The 19,971-nt window shown below is 37.9% G+C and overlaps 1 protein-coding gene across 1 annotated transcript in view; it reads right to left on the bottom strand.

The window, feature by feature from the left end:
* The window catches only part of SPAST (spastin), a 40,321-nt gene that overhangs the window by 15,687 nt on the left and 4,663 nt on the right, over positions 1-19,971 (bottom strand). Inside the window, exons 2-5 of the mRNA XM_035892360.1 lie at positions 16,200-16,283; positions 14,863-14,946; positions 7,028-7,123; positions 850-1,037 (exon numbers count right to left, since the gene is read on the bottom strand). Of these exons, the coding sequence (XP_035748253.1) occupies positions 850-1,037; positions 7,028-7,123; positions 14,863-14,946; positions 16,200-16,283 (452 nt within the window). The remainder of the gene's footprint in view (positions 1-849; positions 1,038-7,027; positions 7,124-14,862; positions 14,947-16,199; positions 16,284-19,971) is intronic.

Raw genomic sequence — 19,971 nt, 5'->3', positions numbered from 1 at the left:
TTTGTTCTGTTTTTAAGATAATTCATTATATTTAACTACGGTATTTTTTGGTGGAGTTTTTTTGTTTTGTTTTTAAGATAATTCATTATATTTAACTACAGTATTTTCCCCCAGCATACTCTAGAAATAAAGCATCACAAACTCTTTCAGATTCTCAATACCCATACACAAAAACTTCTACTGCTGTCATAATTTGCTAGTAGGCCACTTAAAAGCCTTCATATGATAGCAGGAATAATGCTTAACTACACTTACATTCTCTCCATCCTGTTCTTTATTCTACTTTACTGCGGGAGTAGCAAGGGGGAGATACAGATGAAAGGGAAAGACACAAAAGAAATGTGGCATTTTTGTGTCTTATTAATATAGGACTTACTTTTGTATTTCAGTCACAACCTAACCACAGTTTGCTTTGTAATGGGGTTGCAATACAACCTGTGCATGCATGCTTTGGAAGAGAAGGAACACATAGGTGGAAAATTTGTAGTTCTGGAGTAAGAGGGGTTTTTTCATCTATCTTTTACACACTGGGAGAAACATTTATTTTTCTCCTAGGTAAGCTTCCCTCACTTTCCCATGCAATTTTCAAAACAATTATTATCATTTATTACTGTGATCACAATTAAAATCCATCTGTCCATTCAGTCACCTGATGCCTCCCAATTTCTAAAATCCACTCTGCAGCCTAGCTCAAGAGGCTTAGCCAAACATTTAACAGTTTAGGTTGAGGTTTTTTTCCAATAACTTTCTGCTGCTACAATACTGCAATAGAGGCAGTAAATCCAAAGTTTGTTCTGGAATTTACATGGACTTCCCAAGCGTATACCGTTATATTTATCCTTACTATACCTTATGAGTTGAAGCTGCAGGATTAGGTGCTGGTCTAGACACAGAAGGTGTTGATATCCCACTGTAGCTAGGTGTTCTATGGTGACCTGAAAGGCCTGTGGATCCAGTTTTTGCAACAGTTTTTGAACGAGGAAGAGAATTACTCGTGTGTGTTAAAGGATCCTTCTTTTTTGGAACCGCTCCACTTTCTATAAAGAAAACCAATGTCATAAGAACATTTTCAGCAGTCATACTTTTACCATCAATTCTAACTTGAAGATAGTATTGTTGACACATGTAATACAGTATTATAGCAGAATAATACAAGTTTTTAAAGAGGTTTAGTACTTTTAAGGGGATATTAACTGTAGCTTTCTCCTGAAGTTAGATTTTGAATTTTTAGGAGCTGTCAAAACCAACGCTAGTTAGCGATCTTAGAAAAGCTGGAGACAGCCAAGTCCTGTAACAAGGGAAGAACACCATCTATTCCTCAAGACAGAAAAACACAGAACACCAGCCAGAAGATTTTCCTTCCCAAGAACTCCTACAAACAATCATAATAATAATCCCCAAATTTCAAGCCATTAGATTCAGAGCATTCATTCCTTAAGTGAAGTTAACAGGCCAGTTACTTTGGATGCTAGCTAACACTATCTAGCAACTTCCACACAGAAGCTTCACCGAGGCACTCTAATTTGGGAAAATTAAAATACTTATACCTGCAAGCAACTGCTAGGAGCTTTTTCTTACAACTTTGTTTCACTTCAGGAATCTCAAGGTGTAAGTAAATTCTGAATGGACAGCTCTGAAGCAGCTCACCTTCCTACATTTAAAATTAAGTCTTAAAATTTTATATTATACCACTGAATTCAAACACTACCACCAGACATTCCGTTCATGCTTACTCTAATTCACCTCCATGATGGAGCAGAAAGGTCTCAAATTGGGTGACAGATAAAACTTAACATATTGGCCACAGGTCATTAAACTACAAAAGGCCACTTTGGTCTCGAGTAAGTGAAATAGCACTTGATTTCTACATTTTCTGTATGGGATACACAACAAAATCAGGTTCCCTGGCACAGAAATAGTAAGTGTAGAACATCAAAACAGAGACTAAGAGGTAAGAACACTCTACAGTGAGCACGCAGGTTGGTCAGGCCGCTTAACGATTAGAGAGCACAGCATCAGGTCGGGGGGGTTGTGGTGGGAATACAGTACTGGAAGCTGTCTAGTACAGTACTGTTGTCCGAGATGGAAACTGTGAATACCACCTTATTTTATATCCTTCTAAAAGAATTAAGGAGCCTTTTGATTAGATAAGAGAAACATGGCATCAGAGGTAAGGAAGCTCATGATGGATTTCAGCTACAAGTTTCTTCACTAAGATTTTAGAAACCTGCAACTCAGTTTGACTTGTTAGTCGTAAGCAATGGGTCACAGAATTAATTTACAATATTGCAGTTCAGTGAAAAGTAAGTTGAAAGCCTCATAATTTTGAATGCTATGTCTAAAAAATTCAAGTAAGAATACTTCAGTGAAACAGTATCACAGAAGGATCAATTAATTACTACCAAGTTCTCAGCTTCTTTAAACATAAAAGTCTAGCCTACTACCAGCAGCAAATCTCTACAGAGCCTGTAGCTATCCATGAGTTGAACTACTTGGCTAACAAGCTTCTAAAGCCTTTCCTAAGTCACAGATCTACCCTCTTTTAAGAGTTACAGAAACTCCGCAGGGGTCATCATAAACAATGCAGATGTATCAACATGCAAAAAACAAGGGGACTTGAAGAATACAACTAAGCACATTTACCTGTAAGATATTTCTAGGAGGGAAAAAAACCCAAAACTACAACAACAAACAAACCACCCACACAAACAAAAAACACCAAAAAACCCCCCCACCAGAACAAAACTGGCTACTGACTAAAACAGACACAGATCCAGAGCTGGTTTAATTTACTTAGTCATTCCCGCACAGGAATTTCCAAGGCAAAATTCTTCAAAATTAGGCATACTTACTAACTTTCAAGTTCAAAAAGCGGTATATGAATCTGTTAAAAACCACAGCTATTCAACACAGCCTGGTCCAATTTAATCAAAAGGTGGCACTCTAGCTGGTTGGTTTGGGGTTTTTTTTCCCCCCTCCAGCCTCATTTGCACAGCTCATTTAATGGGGAGGCTTCAAAAAGCTGAAGTAGTTTTTCCTCCACCTCCTTCCTCTAACACGTTGCTCAATTACCACACCTTCCCAGAACAAGCCCCATCTATTGAGAACAACACACACACATTGCAATTTTAAATATCGTAAAATTGCACAGGTAAATAGTATTTCAGGAAGCTGGAAGTACGGGGGGTGGGGGAATGGAAAGGGGAAGAGAAGGGTTTAAATACAAATTACAGTTTATTCAAGCTGTACCTCCAGGAATCAAGACCACTAAGTTTACATATGTTCTGTGATCTGTCCTGATGGGTAGCACAGAAAGAAGCACTCATGAACTACTCTTGAACAGTTGTTCAGTGTCAACTCCAGAGGGAAGCTTCGTTTCATATACAAATTTTGATTGAAGAAGCAAGTAAAAAGGTGATCAAACTTTTCAGAATTAAAGATTGTCTAAAGTTTACTTATTTCTAAAGGGTGAAGTGTTTAAGAGCGCATTGTATGTCTCTTGTCAGCCTGACAGCCCCTATTATTTCATTATGTAAAATATGTATTTTGCTGTGACAATGCAAAACCCTCAAAACACATTTCTTATCCATTTGTATTTGTCATCTGCTGAAAGATGGAAAATACGCTGCAGGTGACCTTAAAAACTACCTAACAGAAAACTTCAGCCACTAACAAGGACCTGTTCCACGTTTCAAATGGTAGCACAGCTACACCCATCAGGGACACATCTGTTCTCCTTTCTGAAGTGACAGAGCCACATCAGAGATCTACTGTTGCCAAATTATGGTATTAAAACAATCTTACTGCTACTTGTTCTTCTATTTGAGAAACTCCTTAAAAAAACCTTCAGTATTAAGAGTAGAATTTTTGCAACTTGAATAACATTGCCAATATATGCCTACTATTAAAGGCATACCAACAAGTCCTTCCCAGGGAAAACAGAGATAAAATACTAGCTACTTGCACAGTGCTAATCTTGTGGTAAGAAAAAGAAATTTAATGCTTTCTCTGATCGTATATCATGCTGAGATTTACACATTGAATGTAAAATGGTACACTGGAATTACTGCAATACTATCAGTGTTCTATGCCCAGTAAGTAAGTTCATAAAACTCATAAACACTGCCTTTGGCAAGACTGGCAGAATCTCCTTCCCAAGCCAGTTTAAAAACAAAAAACAACAACCCACAATGTAAAGGGAAACACACATGTCTGAAGAAAAAAAAAATACAGCTAAATTGGTTTATGTCAAATTTAAAACCGCTACAAGAACAAGAATGATGGATACTAAACAATAAACATGTATTTCAAAATAAAGTTTTGGGTCAAGGCTACTTGTCATTACTCTCAAAGACAAATTACTACATAGCCTTCAGAATCTGAAGGGCAAGTGACACTGCTGTACTGCTTATAAAACTTTATTATAAGTCTAACGGATAAATTTCAAGAGAAATCTCTAGCTATTCAGGTAAGTTAGGAAACTATGAATGAGGAACACAGGGACACGTAGTCATTTGTCAGGATCAAGTAAGTTGGTCTGAAAGGCTAACACATACTATCTTGAAAGAAGGAAGAATCTCAATAACATTTTGAAAATATAAAAAAGTGCGGGATAGCCATGAGAATAGAGTATCACACAGAATTAAGAAGCAAAAACATCTTTAAAGACTTTGGCCTTTAAAGGCAAATGAAAGAAAGTAAAGCACTTTTTGACCAAAGAATAGGCAAAAAGGCACTTTCTTGATGTTAAAACTATGAATGACCATGTTTCATACTTCATAAAATCCTGGACTTTTACAAAGTCCATCCTAATTAGGCAACAGCACAGATAATACTTCACATAGATGGAAAAATGAAGCTTATGCCAGAGCCTGTGGCTCAGTACATCTGCAGTACCTCTGTTTTCTCAGTAACAGCAGCCCTCTTATCTCAAGTAATCTGCAAGCTGATTTTGTAGTTTTCTAAGAATTTGTCATCTACTTTGTGTTTTTAAATGACTGCAGCTATGTGAAAATATCACCTTTATTGTAACATGTATAAAGGAAGTACTTTTAAGAAAAAAGTGTAGCACCAACGTGTTCTTACAAACAAGACTCCCTCTCCCTACACCCCCCCAAAAAAGAGAAAGCAAGCATAGGCACCAGCAAATTTCGAAATTCAGACATCAATTAATAGGCTGACTTTCCCGGTGCTATCAGGCACCCCACAGCTGCAGAAGTTCAGTACTCTGTGTAAACCTCTAACTTCCACAAGTTATGAATCTAAAGTTTACCTTTCGCAATGTAAATGCAAATGGAAATGGAACAAGCCTCTTGAAGTCTTGTTCAAAGTAATCAGTAGATGCCTGGTACCTCACTCTTTTATGACCTGCTCTTTAGCCCTTCTGTCCCTCTGAGCCTGGCAAATGAAAGTTTCTCCTTTAGCCTACATTCCTTTTCAGAAAGTCGGAAGACACTTTCTCAGAAGAAAAGCATCCCCAGAAGAGCACGGCCCTTTGCAGTTGTGTCGCTACTCTTTCCTCCACAGTTTTGCAGAAGAGGTTCAGCCATCCATCTGCTGTTAAGTCACCAGGAATATGACTCCAAATGGCTAAACTGACTAGTACCAATTTTCACAAGTTTACCAACAGTGACCACTGTCTGCTACAGGAATTTCTGTAAATAAAAACACTTGCCACAGAACTGGCAAAATGTTTCTTCATATCCAGTAGATGCCAATGGGTATTCTGTGCTTTGTTACTAACAGATTTAAGTTACTAAATTAACATTTTAAAAGTTCAGTATAACTTTCTCCTGCAGCATCCAATTCTGAGATATGTTGAGAAAAAGGTACGAAAACATATAAAGGAAAGAGCTTAAAGAAAAAGCTGTTCATATCAAACCAGATGGAGCATATTGTCAACTTTTGTATGTATATGTATGTATTTGTTTATTGAATCTTTAGCCAACCAGGTAAAAAAACCAGAGTTGCAGTGGATCATTTAAGGTAGAGAGCTCTCAAGCTCAACCTGCATAGGAGCTTACACTGAAGAGCCTTTTTAACTACATCTTTCTGACAAATGCAGTTAACAAAAATACCACATATACAGTAATCTAAAGTAATCTAACATGACATAATTCCACTACTTTAACCTCTCATACATTAGAAAGAATAAAACCAAACAGCAAGATGACTTCAGAACTAGAAATGGAGCTAAAAAAAAAAAAGCATATGATTTACACTAAGTTTCAAGTTTAGTTACTTTAAAAACTGAATGCTGTTCTTGACTCAGTAGACAGGCTTTATGAATTCCATTGCTTGTTAGCTCTCTGTTTTATTTAACTTCATTATAGTCTACAGTACAAATTATCAGTTGAGATCACAGTTGTGACAATAGCTTACTGTTGGCTTAAAACATTCCCTGAAGACAATTCACAAACCTCACAGTAACTTTACTTCTTGCGTATGGACAAACTAGTTTACTTCCGGTATTTTAGTATCCCTGGTGCAGTCTTCTGGGAAAGGATAAAAACAACCTTCTTCGACAAAAAGCAAGAGCTGTTCTTTCCCCCCCACCCCTTGTTTTAATTGTGTATCACTTTCTCAGAATAAAAAACCCTGGAATTTAAAGCAGCGTAATGCAAATGCACATTCACTCTCACAATATCATAAAGGAAGAACTACTTATGTAGGCACAATATATAAGCTACATATCCTACATCGACTTTGACACTTTCTAAACCAGGTTTAATTTCATTCCTTTAAGAATATAACATGAGAAATATTTTCTAAAATGCTGTCCTAGTAAATAGTTTTGGATGCTAGGATAGTCATTGTAAGAGAGAACCGAATACTACAAAATAAAACAGTGTTGTCCAAGTCATAGAAAGGACGGAATGTATTTTATATAAAGCCTTTAAAAATAGAAATATAAAACAATTTTTTAAAAAATTGGTGGGGCTAAAACATAACATTGTATATTTTTCCCTGTAATACAGCAGAAACTGAGAGACATCCCCTCAATAGGCACTGGTAAAACCAAACCCACCTGACTGGAGATGTCCATTGCGGCATGCCAGGTTAGTACTGTCATTATAGACCTCCATTTGCGGCTTGGAAATTTGCAAAACTGCCTGCAGCTTCTCTACATAGTAGACAGAGGGGGAGGGAGGAAAAAGGACAAAATAAACAAACAAAAAATAAAAACGAACCAAGAAAATTTATGTATGTTGAACACACAAATGTCAAATTCGGCTTTGTTATACTCGATACAGGGTTAAAGATAGAAGGAGTATTTCTAACTATTCTACATGTTTAGCAAATTTGTAAGAAAATTGTCAGTATGAGCATGACTGAAAACAGCTTTATAACTAGCCATTTATGGCTGAGTTAATTACAACAATCTTTCCAGGCTAGTGATTGTAACTACTTCCCAAAAGCAATGGTCAGGATTAATTCAACTTCATATACTAAATACTTGTGTTGATAGCCCATTTCTGAAAGTCCTCCTCAAGGTGTTACTTTTGACCAACTGCAAGGAGTCACCACTTTCCTTCATATTAAGTGTTTCACTTTAGTAACAGCCAGTCAACATTTTACAGAAACCTCAACTGGTCAAGCAAAACACGATATATGCACTATGATGATGACTTTCAAGATCCCTATTTAGAAATATAATTGCCTTGAAATTAAGTCAATAAAATTGTCATGCAAGCTGTGTTCTTTGAGAGGATTAACTTCAGAAACATCTCAATACAAGATTTAGAAGGTTAAAGATTAAGGAGAAAGAAATTAACTTTAAGAAGTCATGATAAACTAGCCAAAGCATAATTTGAAGAGGTATAAGGCTGCAAACAACACAAAACAAGAATTAAGTCTCAGGACTATTTGTTCTCCACAGCTCACCTACCACGCCTGCTTTTCCCACTGCAAGTCAAACCTCTAGGTCTTACTTTTGGGGCGCTTTACCCCCTCTCCCACTTTTATTTCACACACACACACACACTTTTTTTGTAAAAACAAAACATGGTCTGTAAGGATACAAGGCATACATTGTCACACTTCCCCTGCCCCCCCCCCTTTTTTTTTTCCTCCTCTTCCCCAATAGATAACAGTACCAAGAAGCTGCAGAAAAACAGATGTCCAAGTAGAGGAAGGATGTCCTCTGGCGACATGAAAGCACATACTGCAAAAGAAGCCCAGTGCTACTAAAAATGTGCACAGCTAAGATCATAAATGCCCTGACTGGAGGAAGAATTGCCATTCAGAGCTTGCCAACTGTACAACCAACAAGCATGAACAGTCCCTTGCTTCTGCTTCTTTGTCTGTTACAGATCTTTTTCCAATCTTTCTGCTTTATTCCTTTCTTCTTCTGCCTGCTCCTGATCATTCGCCACTCAGCTTCGCTGAGAAGTGTCTTTAGATCCAATAGTTTAAGTGATGGTTTGATAATAATATGGAGACCGAACAAGATGTGATTTAGAGTGAAAACTTAGTAGCCAGAGGCAAATATGAAAAGCTAAAGTTCAAGATTAGTATGTGCACCCGGGGTTTACTTTGTTTTAAATTGAAAGCATTGAAGAGTCAGGTACAGTAAAACAAGAAAAATGTTAGTCACACAAGAACAGACTACAGACAACCACAAGCTTTGTAATTTGCATGAAGTTCTGCTAAGAAACTGCCCTCTAAAGTCCTTTTAGTATGACTGACCACAAACACAGTGTACTATTTCAGTGGGTTTCTAGCAAGTGACCATAATAAAATCAATTGGCTTGGGCAGGGATTTAGGAAATGCTATTTGCTTCAATGCTACAGTTTAAGACTGGGGTTTTACCACAATTATCAATGGCTTAGCAAGTTCCACATATTCCAGAACTCCAAAACTGCAACAAAGAACCTAATCCAACTGTTGTCCAGTTTCAATTCACACAGTCTTCCCATCATATTACCTATTAACATGTAATCATAATATTGCACATAAAATCACATAAAGCAAATATATCACTTTGCTTGAGAGCCAGTGTGGCTGTAGAGCCCTCTGGAATAATGAAAATAAACTGAGCTATTAAATATTACTCCAAGGAATTAACAGGACACCCTATCACCTTCCATTTAAACGCTTTCTCCCTATGTCTCCAGACATTGGAAAAAAGAGGTTTACAGAATCTCATTCATTATTTCTCCTTGATGTTGACATAAACCTACCACTAATAATAATAAATTATTATAATAATAATTATATTAGCACCATATAAACACCACTACAGCCATTGTCTTATTTAGGCAACACTAGACCTTGAGTTGAAGGTAACCGATTTCTAATAAAAAGAATGTTACCCTATAGCACAAGCCTGAAGCAAAAATACCATCACCTCCAATACAGTGGGAGAATCTCAAAAGGTGTCCATTTAAGCCCATATCTATACAGGGGCAGAATTATTACCAAAGAGGATACTAATGACAGATATTTGAACTATGTGCCATGTGCATCCTTCAACCAAAATACTGAAGCTACACATAGTACACAGAAAGGAACTTGGGCTGACAGAAATCTGTCCCCCTACAGAAAGTCTCTCTGAAAGAAGTGTGACCAGCAGGTCAAGGGAGGTGATTCTGCCCCTCTATTCCAGGTGGGGACCTGGAGTCCAGCTCTGTTGGAACGAGTCCAGAGAAGGGCCACAAAGATGATCAGAGGGCTGGAGCACCTCTCCTATGAAGACAGCCTGAGAGAATTGGAGTTGTTCAGCCTGGAGAAGAAAAGGCTCTGGTGAGACCTTAGAGCAGCCTTCCAGTACCTGAAGAGGACCTGCAAGAAAGCTGGAGAGGGACTTCTTAAAAGGGCACGTAGTGATAGGACAAGGTCTAATGGCTTTAAACTGAAGGAGGGTAGATTTAGATTAGATATAAGGCAGAAATTCTTCATTATGAGGGTGGTGAGGCACTGGAACAGGTTGTGCAGAGAAGTTGTGGATGCCCCATGCCTGGAAGTGTTCAAGGCCAGGTTGGACAGGGCTTTGGGCAAGCTGGTCTAGTGGAAGGTGTCCCTGCCCATGGGAGGGGGGTTGGAACTACATGATCTTTAAGGTGCCTTCCAAACCAAACAATTCTATGGTTCTATGAAATGGGAGAACACAGATTGGTACAACACATGTATACCATTAGAATTGAATAGTGCTGCACTGGACATTGTGGTTATCTATCTTTAGGAACAGCAAACTGCTAAGGTTTATGTATTGACTGTAGAAAACAAATATCCTCCAGCGATTCTAAATATATAAAATATAATGATTTTAACATGGGTGGATCAGTCACCCAAAACCCCATTTTTACATCTTTTCCTGGTGGTTTCGAAAAGTAATGCTGCCTTCACTATACATAGAACTAGGAAACACACTGTATGATCTACTAGCTTGCAATTTTCACAGTGATTAATAAGAGCAGTGTTCCAACCTAAATGTAGTGGAGTGATGTAAACCAACAAAGTTTACCACAAGATTTTAAATTTAAATCAAATATTTTGCTAGACATTATTAAATGAGAATGAAGATGCAATATTTAAATCACAAATGGCGTATTTTATTATCACAGCTTCTTCATATCCTGATACATTTTTCTTATGTTATTGCTGCTCTTTATCTTACATTACTAGGTATTTGTTACTGGCATCTCCCAGTACAAGGCTCTGTGACTCGGGCTCAAGTATGTGCTTCTCCTGTAGTAACGTAAACACAGCAGACTGTCGTTCCCAAGGACAGGACTGAAGAGTATGCACTGTGAAATACAGAAGAGGGAATGTGATATTAGTCTTAAGGACTATGCAGTACGTAAAGTAAGCATTAACTCTGATCTGACTTGCCTGACAGATGCCAGCGCGGGAGCCTATGGTTGTTATCTTGGAAGGAAAAGCAGGAGGTGTAAAACTGTAGGTGTCAGGCCTACTGAAGGGGGTGTGTGTGTTTGAATGTTGCATTACGCTGGCTTAGTTTGTGGATAGGTGGAAGCTGTTGGTCTCTGTGAGCAGAATATTCCAGTGCCTGAAAGTGTTACGCACATTTGTGCTTAAAGAAGGTAACGTTATCCTGGGCAAGAGTGAATTAGAATTGCAATAGATTATTGTTGTTCCTTAATATATATATTATTTGTAGGTAAGAGCTGTCTCCATTTCTATGATGTTCTTATTGTTAAATATATTCTTGTTTTTTCTGATGTGCCTATAAAATATATGCACTGATATATAGTAAATAGTATGATCTTAGCATTATATAAGATTGTGTTTTCTGGAAGTGGTTTTGCTCTTGGGTTCCAGTAGACCTCTGCCAAATAAGGTTTCACAATATATTGCACAGATGCCCCCCCACCCCCATTTTGTGTTTATGACTACTGTTTTATGAAAATATGTTATGTCTTACCTGCTTCAGGTCATGTAATTTCTTGCGTATTTAACCTGAAAAGTGATATTTTTTTTTTTAGTATGTATTACACATCAAGAGAACATTTACAAGTAATTTAAAAAAGCACCTGTGTTTCTGCTCAAAAATACTACTTCTGCATTAGGTCTAAATTAACTCTTCAGTGTCACAATCTGGGTGGTCTTTTTCTGCCATGATATCTCAGGCTCAAAATGACAGATGATTGGTAGGGTAGATGCAGATTAGATATTAGGAAGAAATTCTTTACTGGGAGGGTGGTGAGGCACTGGAACAGGTTGTGCAGAGAAGTTGTGGATGCCCCATACCTGGAAGTGTTCAAGGCCAGGTTGGACAGGGCTTTGGGCAAGCTGGTCTAGTGGAAGGTGTCCCTGCCCATGGGAGGGGGGTTGGAACTACATGATCTTTAAGGTGCCTTCCAAACCAAACAATTCTATGGTTCTATGAAATGGGAGAACACAGATTGGTACAACACATGTATACCATTAGAATTGAATAGTGCTGCACTGGACATTGTGGTTATCTATCTTTAGGAACAGCAAACTGCTAAGGTTTATGTATTGACTGTAGAAAACAAATATCCTCCAGCGATTCTAAATATATAAAATATAATGATTTTAACATGGGTGGATCAGTCACCCAGGAGAGATCAGGCCTATGAACACCATCAGAGCAAGATTTATCCACTCATCTGAATAACTGCATAACTAACACACCCTAAACCGTGCCAGAAACAGGGGTTGCCACCAATTCAAGTGGTAGAACTAGGAAGTCCCTAACAGCTAGCACAACTCAGTATTGCGACTGGACTGCCAAAGCGATCAAGTCACCCTAAGGTGCTCTGGAGTAACTTAAGCTTTCAGGCTGTCTCACAGTAGGGCTTTAAACAGAATACAATACAGTAATTTAGACTCGAGATGAAAACAGGGCTCAAAATAGCAAAGCTATCATCCAAGGTAACTAGCCACATCCTCTTGGTCTAACATTAAAAGGCACCAGTGGTGTGATGACACATGGTGATAACATGTGGGTGTGATCAGACACCACACTCCCATCAGTGGTGTCAAACAACCCCATCAGTGGTGTCATGCAACTTAAACTTACACCAATGATCCAACATACTTCAAAAAAATCAAAGCACCGAGCACTTTTAAGGGACAGTTATAATCCATATTATTCAATTTTCACTTTCTATGTATTACTGATATAACTTGCTTGACTGGATGGCATTTCAGTTAGGTAGTCTGCAATCACATCTCTGCCTAGGAAGCAGGATGAAATATTTGACATCATTGTCTACTTTAAGTCTGGTTTATCCTGCCAGTTAATGCAATAAAGGACTTCGTCTACTCTCCCTTAAGAAATGGAGAAATTCCACAGGGCTAGAGGAAAACACTCTTTGATCTTAAGAGTTGGATTCATAGAAAAAGATCACTTTATTAAACCTTAAGAGCCTCAGGTTTAGTTTGGCTACAAAAGCATCTCTACAGCACTTAAAAAATTCCAAATATCTGTTATTGTAAGTAACAAGTTAAAAAGCTATGTTTAGAATTGCACATGCATTTCAACTCTAGATTACCTTATATTTCCACAAAATCCATGTAAAATTACATATAAACCAATAAAACCAGATGCTGTCAATACCTAAAAGTTGGTTGGGTAGTATAACAAATATTACTCAAATAGATCCATAATGGTCAAGCTTGCAGGGATTTAAATCCATTGGAATACCTCTCCAAACAACATCTTTTTCCTTCCTAAAGGGCAGATGACTTCACTTGCTCCTCCCTATCCAAATTTTGTACTTGGGTACATTGTTCGAGGCAGATCCTTTGTTCAAACTGAACAAGAACCTAAACTTCTCATAATGTCAAAGTAAAAATTTGTCATATTTGACATCACCTTGTGCGATAAGCTCCATTACATCTGTTTACCTTTCCATCTGCACTCTGAATGAAGAATACAAATAGCATGTGATCATGCATTCTGGTAGTAAAGATGAATGTACCAGCTTGACTTCAACTTTACGTTTTTTGCAACGTTTACCCTTTTTAACTTTTCAATCAGAGCACAGCAAGTAAGCCACTTAATGCCATTGCAAGAGCTACAACAGTAACACAAGCAAGGATGAAGCACTACCCACAAAATGCAGATATTACTACAGTTCAAAGAACAGCAGATTTTTTTAAAGAGATCCTAATTACTTGCAATTAGGATGTCAGCAACAAGCTACACCTTGAAGATTATTAGCACATAATCACAGTCACTCTTTTGTTCCCTAGCCTGCCTTTAACACTAATGAGTAGAAAATATCTTTTCTGCACATACTAAGGTTCTACCGACAAACAACCGTAATAAAGCATAGAAACTGGAAGCTTCTTTCACCCCATGTTCCCATCACTTTTTTCAAAAAGTAAGGACACCAGGAACTCAAGGGAAACAAAAGGGATTCACTTTCTTGTGGTTATCACAACTTCCCTGTCAATCACCAGTCAGGACCACAGAATCACAGTCGAAGAGGAGAAAAGAGCCTGAGTTTTCCTGTCTGTCCTATATGCTCCTAGGAGAGGGAGTTAGCAGAACACAAGACAACACAGTGCAAGATTAAAGCTGCAGATACACAAGTTAAGCTCAAGTACATTTGTTAGTTTTCCCTTAAAGAGCAATTAAGAAAAATTATTTTCATTTTACTGCCTGAACTGAAAGCATCTCCAAAGTTCTCAGTTTAGAGAACACACTACACAAAGCTGTGGTTTTGTTGCTTTATGGTGGGGATCTTTGTTTATCATGTACAGTAATCCTGCCTGTTTTACTCTGTCTGTCCATTAAGAACTTATATACAGCACTTTATTTTGATAACACTAAAACTATGCAACACTATGCTTCTGAAAAGAAGTGATCTTACCTGCTAGTCTTAAAATAGAACATCACTAGACAAAAATTGTGAGAATTAGGATTTCACAACCTTACGGTCAACATTATGCTAAAGAATTATTATTACAGTCCATACTAATAATTAGGAAAATTGCTATTTAATTGACAGCAGAATTAACAGAACATGAAGTAGTTAGACTTACAGAAGGCACACTTAGCATTCACGATCAACTATGTATCGTAAGTTTTACTAGAGTTCTAACACAGAAATCCTAACTCCAACAAGTTAGTCAAGACTTCCTCAGTTTGTGAGTCAAGCATGCTATGCTATAAAGACTTCTCAGTTACTTTTACACCTCTTTCTTAAGGCATAGGGAAGCGGGTCATGAGATTCCAATTTCAAAATCCATCAACAGCATTTAAAAAATATTACTTACTCTCCACTAAAAACTAAACTTATGAGACCCTATGCAGAAAATGACTCCTTCACTTCAAAAATCCAAGTAGTATTTTAGAAGAATGCATTATGTGAAGCTGTGCAAATAATGACAAACTTTCCAAAGTCATGAATTGTAACTGGTACCTAAAAGCTGCAAGCGATCCTTGGCCATTGCCAAATTTGTCATCATTTTAGATTGCAGACGTCGAGCCCGTTCACACTGATCACCTTACAAAGAAAAAAATCAATGTTAAAACACAATTTGGCAAATTCACTTTTCTAAGGGCTAAACACTTCACACTCAGCCTTCCCTCCTCTTCCTCCCACCCCTTATCTACCCCCACCAAGGAACACTGTTGCAAAACTAATGAAAAAATCGTAAGGCTTTCTATTTCATCAAGAATTTAAAGTTAGTCGACACTATCTGCTTTGTAACATTGCTCGTAGAGTGATGAGAACCCAAGCATTGCTTTGCATATTCTCTAACATCTCATGTTCTTTGTCACTGCATTTTTCTAAACAGAAGCCAAAGAAAAAAGATTTTTGAAAAGCTTGAAAAGTGACTGAGAGGCAAGTACAATTTGAAATAATTCACTTTGGCAAAATTAACAAATTTAAATTCAGTTGACTGTGTCCCTTTACATTTCAAAACACGCAGAATTATAGACATTAATATCACCACTTCCTAAAAAATAACGTCTGCTGAAGTCAAGCTTTTTTTTTTTTTTTAACTGTGCAATTTAGACAGGTTGTATCAAATGCCGCTGGTATTGCTGTGTAAATAACACATCACCATACACTGTTCACAAATATTTCTAAACATTGCTGAGGAACGGAATAGCAGTCTGCAAAAGCAGTTAAAGGTTTGGGGTTGGGGGGGTATTATTATATTATTCTGAGGACAAAAATTCTTAGCGAGTCCTTCACTATACCTATTTCTCCATGGTACATACCTGTTTCTACATTACAGCTTAAAGTGTTTCCATATACACAGATGGCTTTCTTCCTGTGTCGGAAATGTTCAGCTATTTTGGCATAAGCTATTCAGAAACGCAACGCTAGACCATTCCAAATTGGGGTGTTTCTTTTTTTAGTTATACTGAAGGGAATATAAAATTCTGCGTAAGTGAGAACATGAACTGTCAGCTTTGGCAAATCAAATCAGAACGCAATATTTTGGCATTCCCATCATATAAGAAATCAAGTGTTTTACTTTAGAATTTTCATGAACTGCTTATGATTTTGGATAGTCTGAAAATATTTGGAGCAAGATTTGCATGTGTTACAGACCACAACATTAAGGTAGAACAAAGAAACGGACCAGTGTTCACCTACAGCTAAAACAGGAATAAGAAACATTGTTATGAATTCATTCATAGAGCAGACCACTCCTAGCACCTACCATATTTAGCAATATTGATTCCTCACTTTGAAGAAGCCATAAACCAAAATCTTTTCCACAAAACTCAAAACTGGCTTACCTTGACCAATTACTAAGACAGCTATTCCTTTTTCCAGTTCTTCAATTCCTTTCTTATACCATTCAACAGCTTGTTCCTTTTGTCCTGCTTAAAAAGGAAGCGAACCCATTATTTTCTGTAATGAATTAAAGCTTAGGAATGGTTCCATATAATGCTATGTAAAACAAGAGGACAGAATAGATAATTTAACAAAATTCTATGATTTAAAGAAACACTTAAAGGGACACTGTCAACTTCATATCTACTTAGTTTCAAATAAGCTTTTCTATTAAAAACACGTACTACACCAGCCTCAAATCACTTTTACCTGTTTTAGGAATACTTCTCCATGTACCTTAAATAGATCATTCACTTACAAAAAAAAAAACCAAACCCAACCAAACAAAAAACAACAAAACCACCACCACCACAAAAAAAAAAAGGTAAAAAACCTAGTCTACACATGTTCATTTCACCATTTCTGTTGTGAGTGAGTAATTTTTATTTCTGGAACATTAAATTGAGACACGCCTCTTAATCTTCCAGTGGCAGCCAATACCGGAGTAACACTAGAAGCATGGAAACTCAAGAAGAAAAGCAATGAGTCTAAGATACTACATGAGTAAGATAAGAGACACCCTTCCTCTGGTTAACTTTTGTACAGAGCAGCTCATTTGTCATGGGGGTATTTCTTTGTTCATCCTACCACGAAACTGCTGTATTGCAGGTGTTTGTCAATTTTCACATGAAGCGCAATACACGTAGAATTAAGAGTACACCTCCTGTAGCAACAATGTTGTAAATGGATATTACAGCAAATGCAAGCGTGCCTATGCCTAACATGTATTCTGCGACACCATGACAGCAAATAACCCATTGAAGAGATATGAATATCTAGTTCATATTGCTCCCCTTCCGTAAATACTCTGCATTAAAAAGATACTTGCCTGCATATGAAACATACTTTTGCGAGTCAGCTATGTCACGCTATGCGTGCCTTTCCACACAGGAATACGGCACATAAGGTATTACAATTTAAACCTGATTAGCATATTAACAAGCTGCTAGAAAAAACCAAAAATGCCTAGAATGAAACCTGCAGATATCATTATCCATACATTTTACAAAACTATTCTTAAGTGCCAGTTACCAGTGATTGTGCTGCTTCTGCACTCAAATCTTTTGATAACTTCAGCCCCAAACCTATTTTCTAGCAAATTTTAGTGCCGGTAAAAATATTTCAATACATTTCTAGAGTCCTCTTAAGGGTTTTCTCTTGCTCCTCTCTAGATGCAAAATCTTTTAATAACATTTGGCAAGTTTCCTTATGCAGGTAATTTCACGCTTTGCTCTTCTTGCCAACACAAACCACAGGAGCAGCACCTTCCTACAGTCGTGTACATCACACGCCTTGCCAATCATTTTAGTTCTGCCCTTTCTCCATCAGCCTCATATATCCTGACTGTTAAGGACAGAGCTAGACAAATCAAATCATTGGTCTTTGATCCTCTCTGTAGCCTTTTTTCCTTTAAGCTTCTGCCCATCACCTACAGAAACAGTTTCAACTGCAGTGTAAATCTAATGCTGATTATGTCTAGCTATTATAAAACAAAATTGAGATGATTCCAGCCACCTCTGCTATTGCCTGAATTCCTTTGCTATTCTGAAGGGCACCTGTGAACATGCCAAGGTTGTCATTAAAATCTCAATTCCACTTTTTAACTGGAGAAGTTTTACCAAACCAAGCTGTTTGCAAAGGTAGTGCTCTGCATCTGCACAGAATGATTTACTAGGTCTCAGCGATTAAGACATTAAAAGTACAATAAGAAAGTCACATTCCTTAGAAGTCATTGATTTGCTGTACCGAGTCTGGCTGGGATGGAATTAATTTTCTTCATAGCAGCCCCCTGTGGTGCTGCGTTTTGGATTTGTGACTGAAACTGTGTTGATAACACACCCATGTTTTGGCTATTGCTGAACAGCTCGCACAGCCTCAAGGTTTTCTTTTTCCCACTCTGGATCCCCAGCGAGTAGGCTGGTAGTGCACAAGAAGTTAGGAGGGGACAGGTGCAGGACGACTGACCCAAACCAGCCAAAGGGGTATTCCCTATCCTGTAATGCCATGCCCAGCAATAACAACTTGGGTAGAGGAAGAACAGGGCAGGGGGGGCTGTCTTCCAAGGCAGCCCTTGCTCAGAAACTGGCTGGGCAATGGTAAGCAGCTGCCTCTGCATCACTTGCCTTCCCCCCACCTCTTTCCTTCACCACCTATTAAGGTGTCCGTATGCTGAACCACAAGTTTTCTCACTTTCGCCCTTCCTGTTCTCTCCGCTGTCCCAATGAGGGGAATAAACAAGCGGCTATGTGGGTGCTTAGCTGCTGGCTGGGGCCAACCCACCTCATGCGCCTTCTCAGTCCCAGGACATGATGTTAAGCTTGATTTTGAAAATACCAAAACAAGAATATTAATTTCCCTAATAATTCAGAAGCATAAAAATTACCAGTAGTGCTATCATAATTACTGGGGCGTGCATAGCTTCCAGAGCAGCAAAACCGACAGGTAATTAACAGGATATTAGACAATCCAGAAATCCTAACCATTTCACATACTACGCCTAATAAATTGTTTCCTGTTGGAAGTTATAAAAAAAAAACAAAAAACTTGTTTACATATCAAATAAATTCAAAGCATGTATTCCAGTAAAGGCAGATAAGCAAATAACAAGTCTGTGTATCAAGGGCAAGCAAGTTCTTTCTCAGTGAAATGAATACTGTATTTGCAGGGTTGTAACAGCTTTGCAACTGCTTGTGTTGGCAGCAAAGATTTATTTTCTTACTAATGTATGACCTGTGCAGCTAATGACAACTCTAAAAATATCTATAAAGCAAATCCATTATTAAAATTGGTATTTGAAGGCATACCCTTGAAAACTACAATGAGCAAGAAGCCACAACAGCGGAACAGGCATCTGATGATTTAAGACTTAGCTACTCTTCACAGAGCAGTCATCAAACCCCCGAAGTTTCAAGCTACCTCACCTCCTTTCATGCTTTGCTCCTACGACCCTCAGCGCTCTTATACTGCACATCTGTTCTGAACTAACCTTGCTGCGCATGGTGGGGATTTTTCCTCCCAGTGCTTACCACTGCCACTCCCAAATTATCAACGCGAAGCAAGACACATCCCTCGCTTTTATGATGCTCTCAGCATGTAGCTTCTATTGAAGGCCTACTCCTGTATTTTTTAACCTCCTCCTCTAGGATAGCAGTTTCACTAAAGCTCAACTGAAAGGCCATAATAAGGTATTCTGATAGTTCCAGAGAATTTTAAAACCCAGCAGAGCATGCCCCTAAGGACTACCTTTTGGCTGCTGCTTTTAGACTAAATGGCTAAATCAGATGCACTAGCGATTGCTTTTTTTTTTTTTTTTTTAAATCCTCTAGACAGGGGGGGAAAAAAAAATTCCTCACTCCTATGTTTTATTTAATTGAACCTTAAACACCCTCCTTAAGATCTTCTGGTCACATAGTGATAACTTTTTAAGAATAAGCATGACAAACAGTTTAAAAAATATTTTTAAAAAGCAACTACCAAAATATGAATAAATATTTCTTTCCTTAAAAATCAGATGACTCCAAACGGGCAGTTTGAGAGCAAAGTTTCCTGCAGGCTCGCTCCAACACTCCTGCCATTTGTCAGGCAGTACCTCAAGCGTTGCACCCTTATTCATAGAATCATAGAATCGCTTTGGTTGGAAAAGACCTTTAAGATCATCGAGTCCAACCTTTAACC

This window comes from Egretta garzetta, unplaced genomic scaffold, assembly GCF_000687185.1.
Source record: "Egretta garzetta isolate BGI_Z169 unplaced genomic scaffold, ASM68718v1 scaffold130, whole genome shotgun sequence".
NCBI classification, from domain to species: domain Eukaryota; kingdom Metazoa; phylum Chordata; class Aves; order Pelecaniformes; family Ardeidae; genus Egretta; species Egretta garzetta.
Note: the sequence above shows the minus strand (reverse complement) of the source record. Positions and strands in the feature narration are given on the sequence as shown.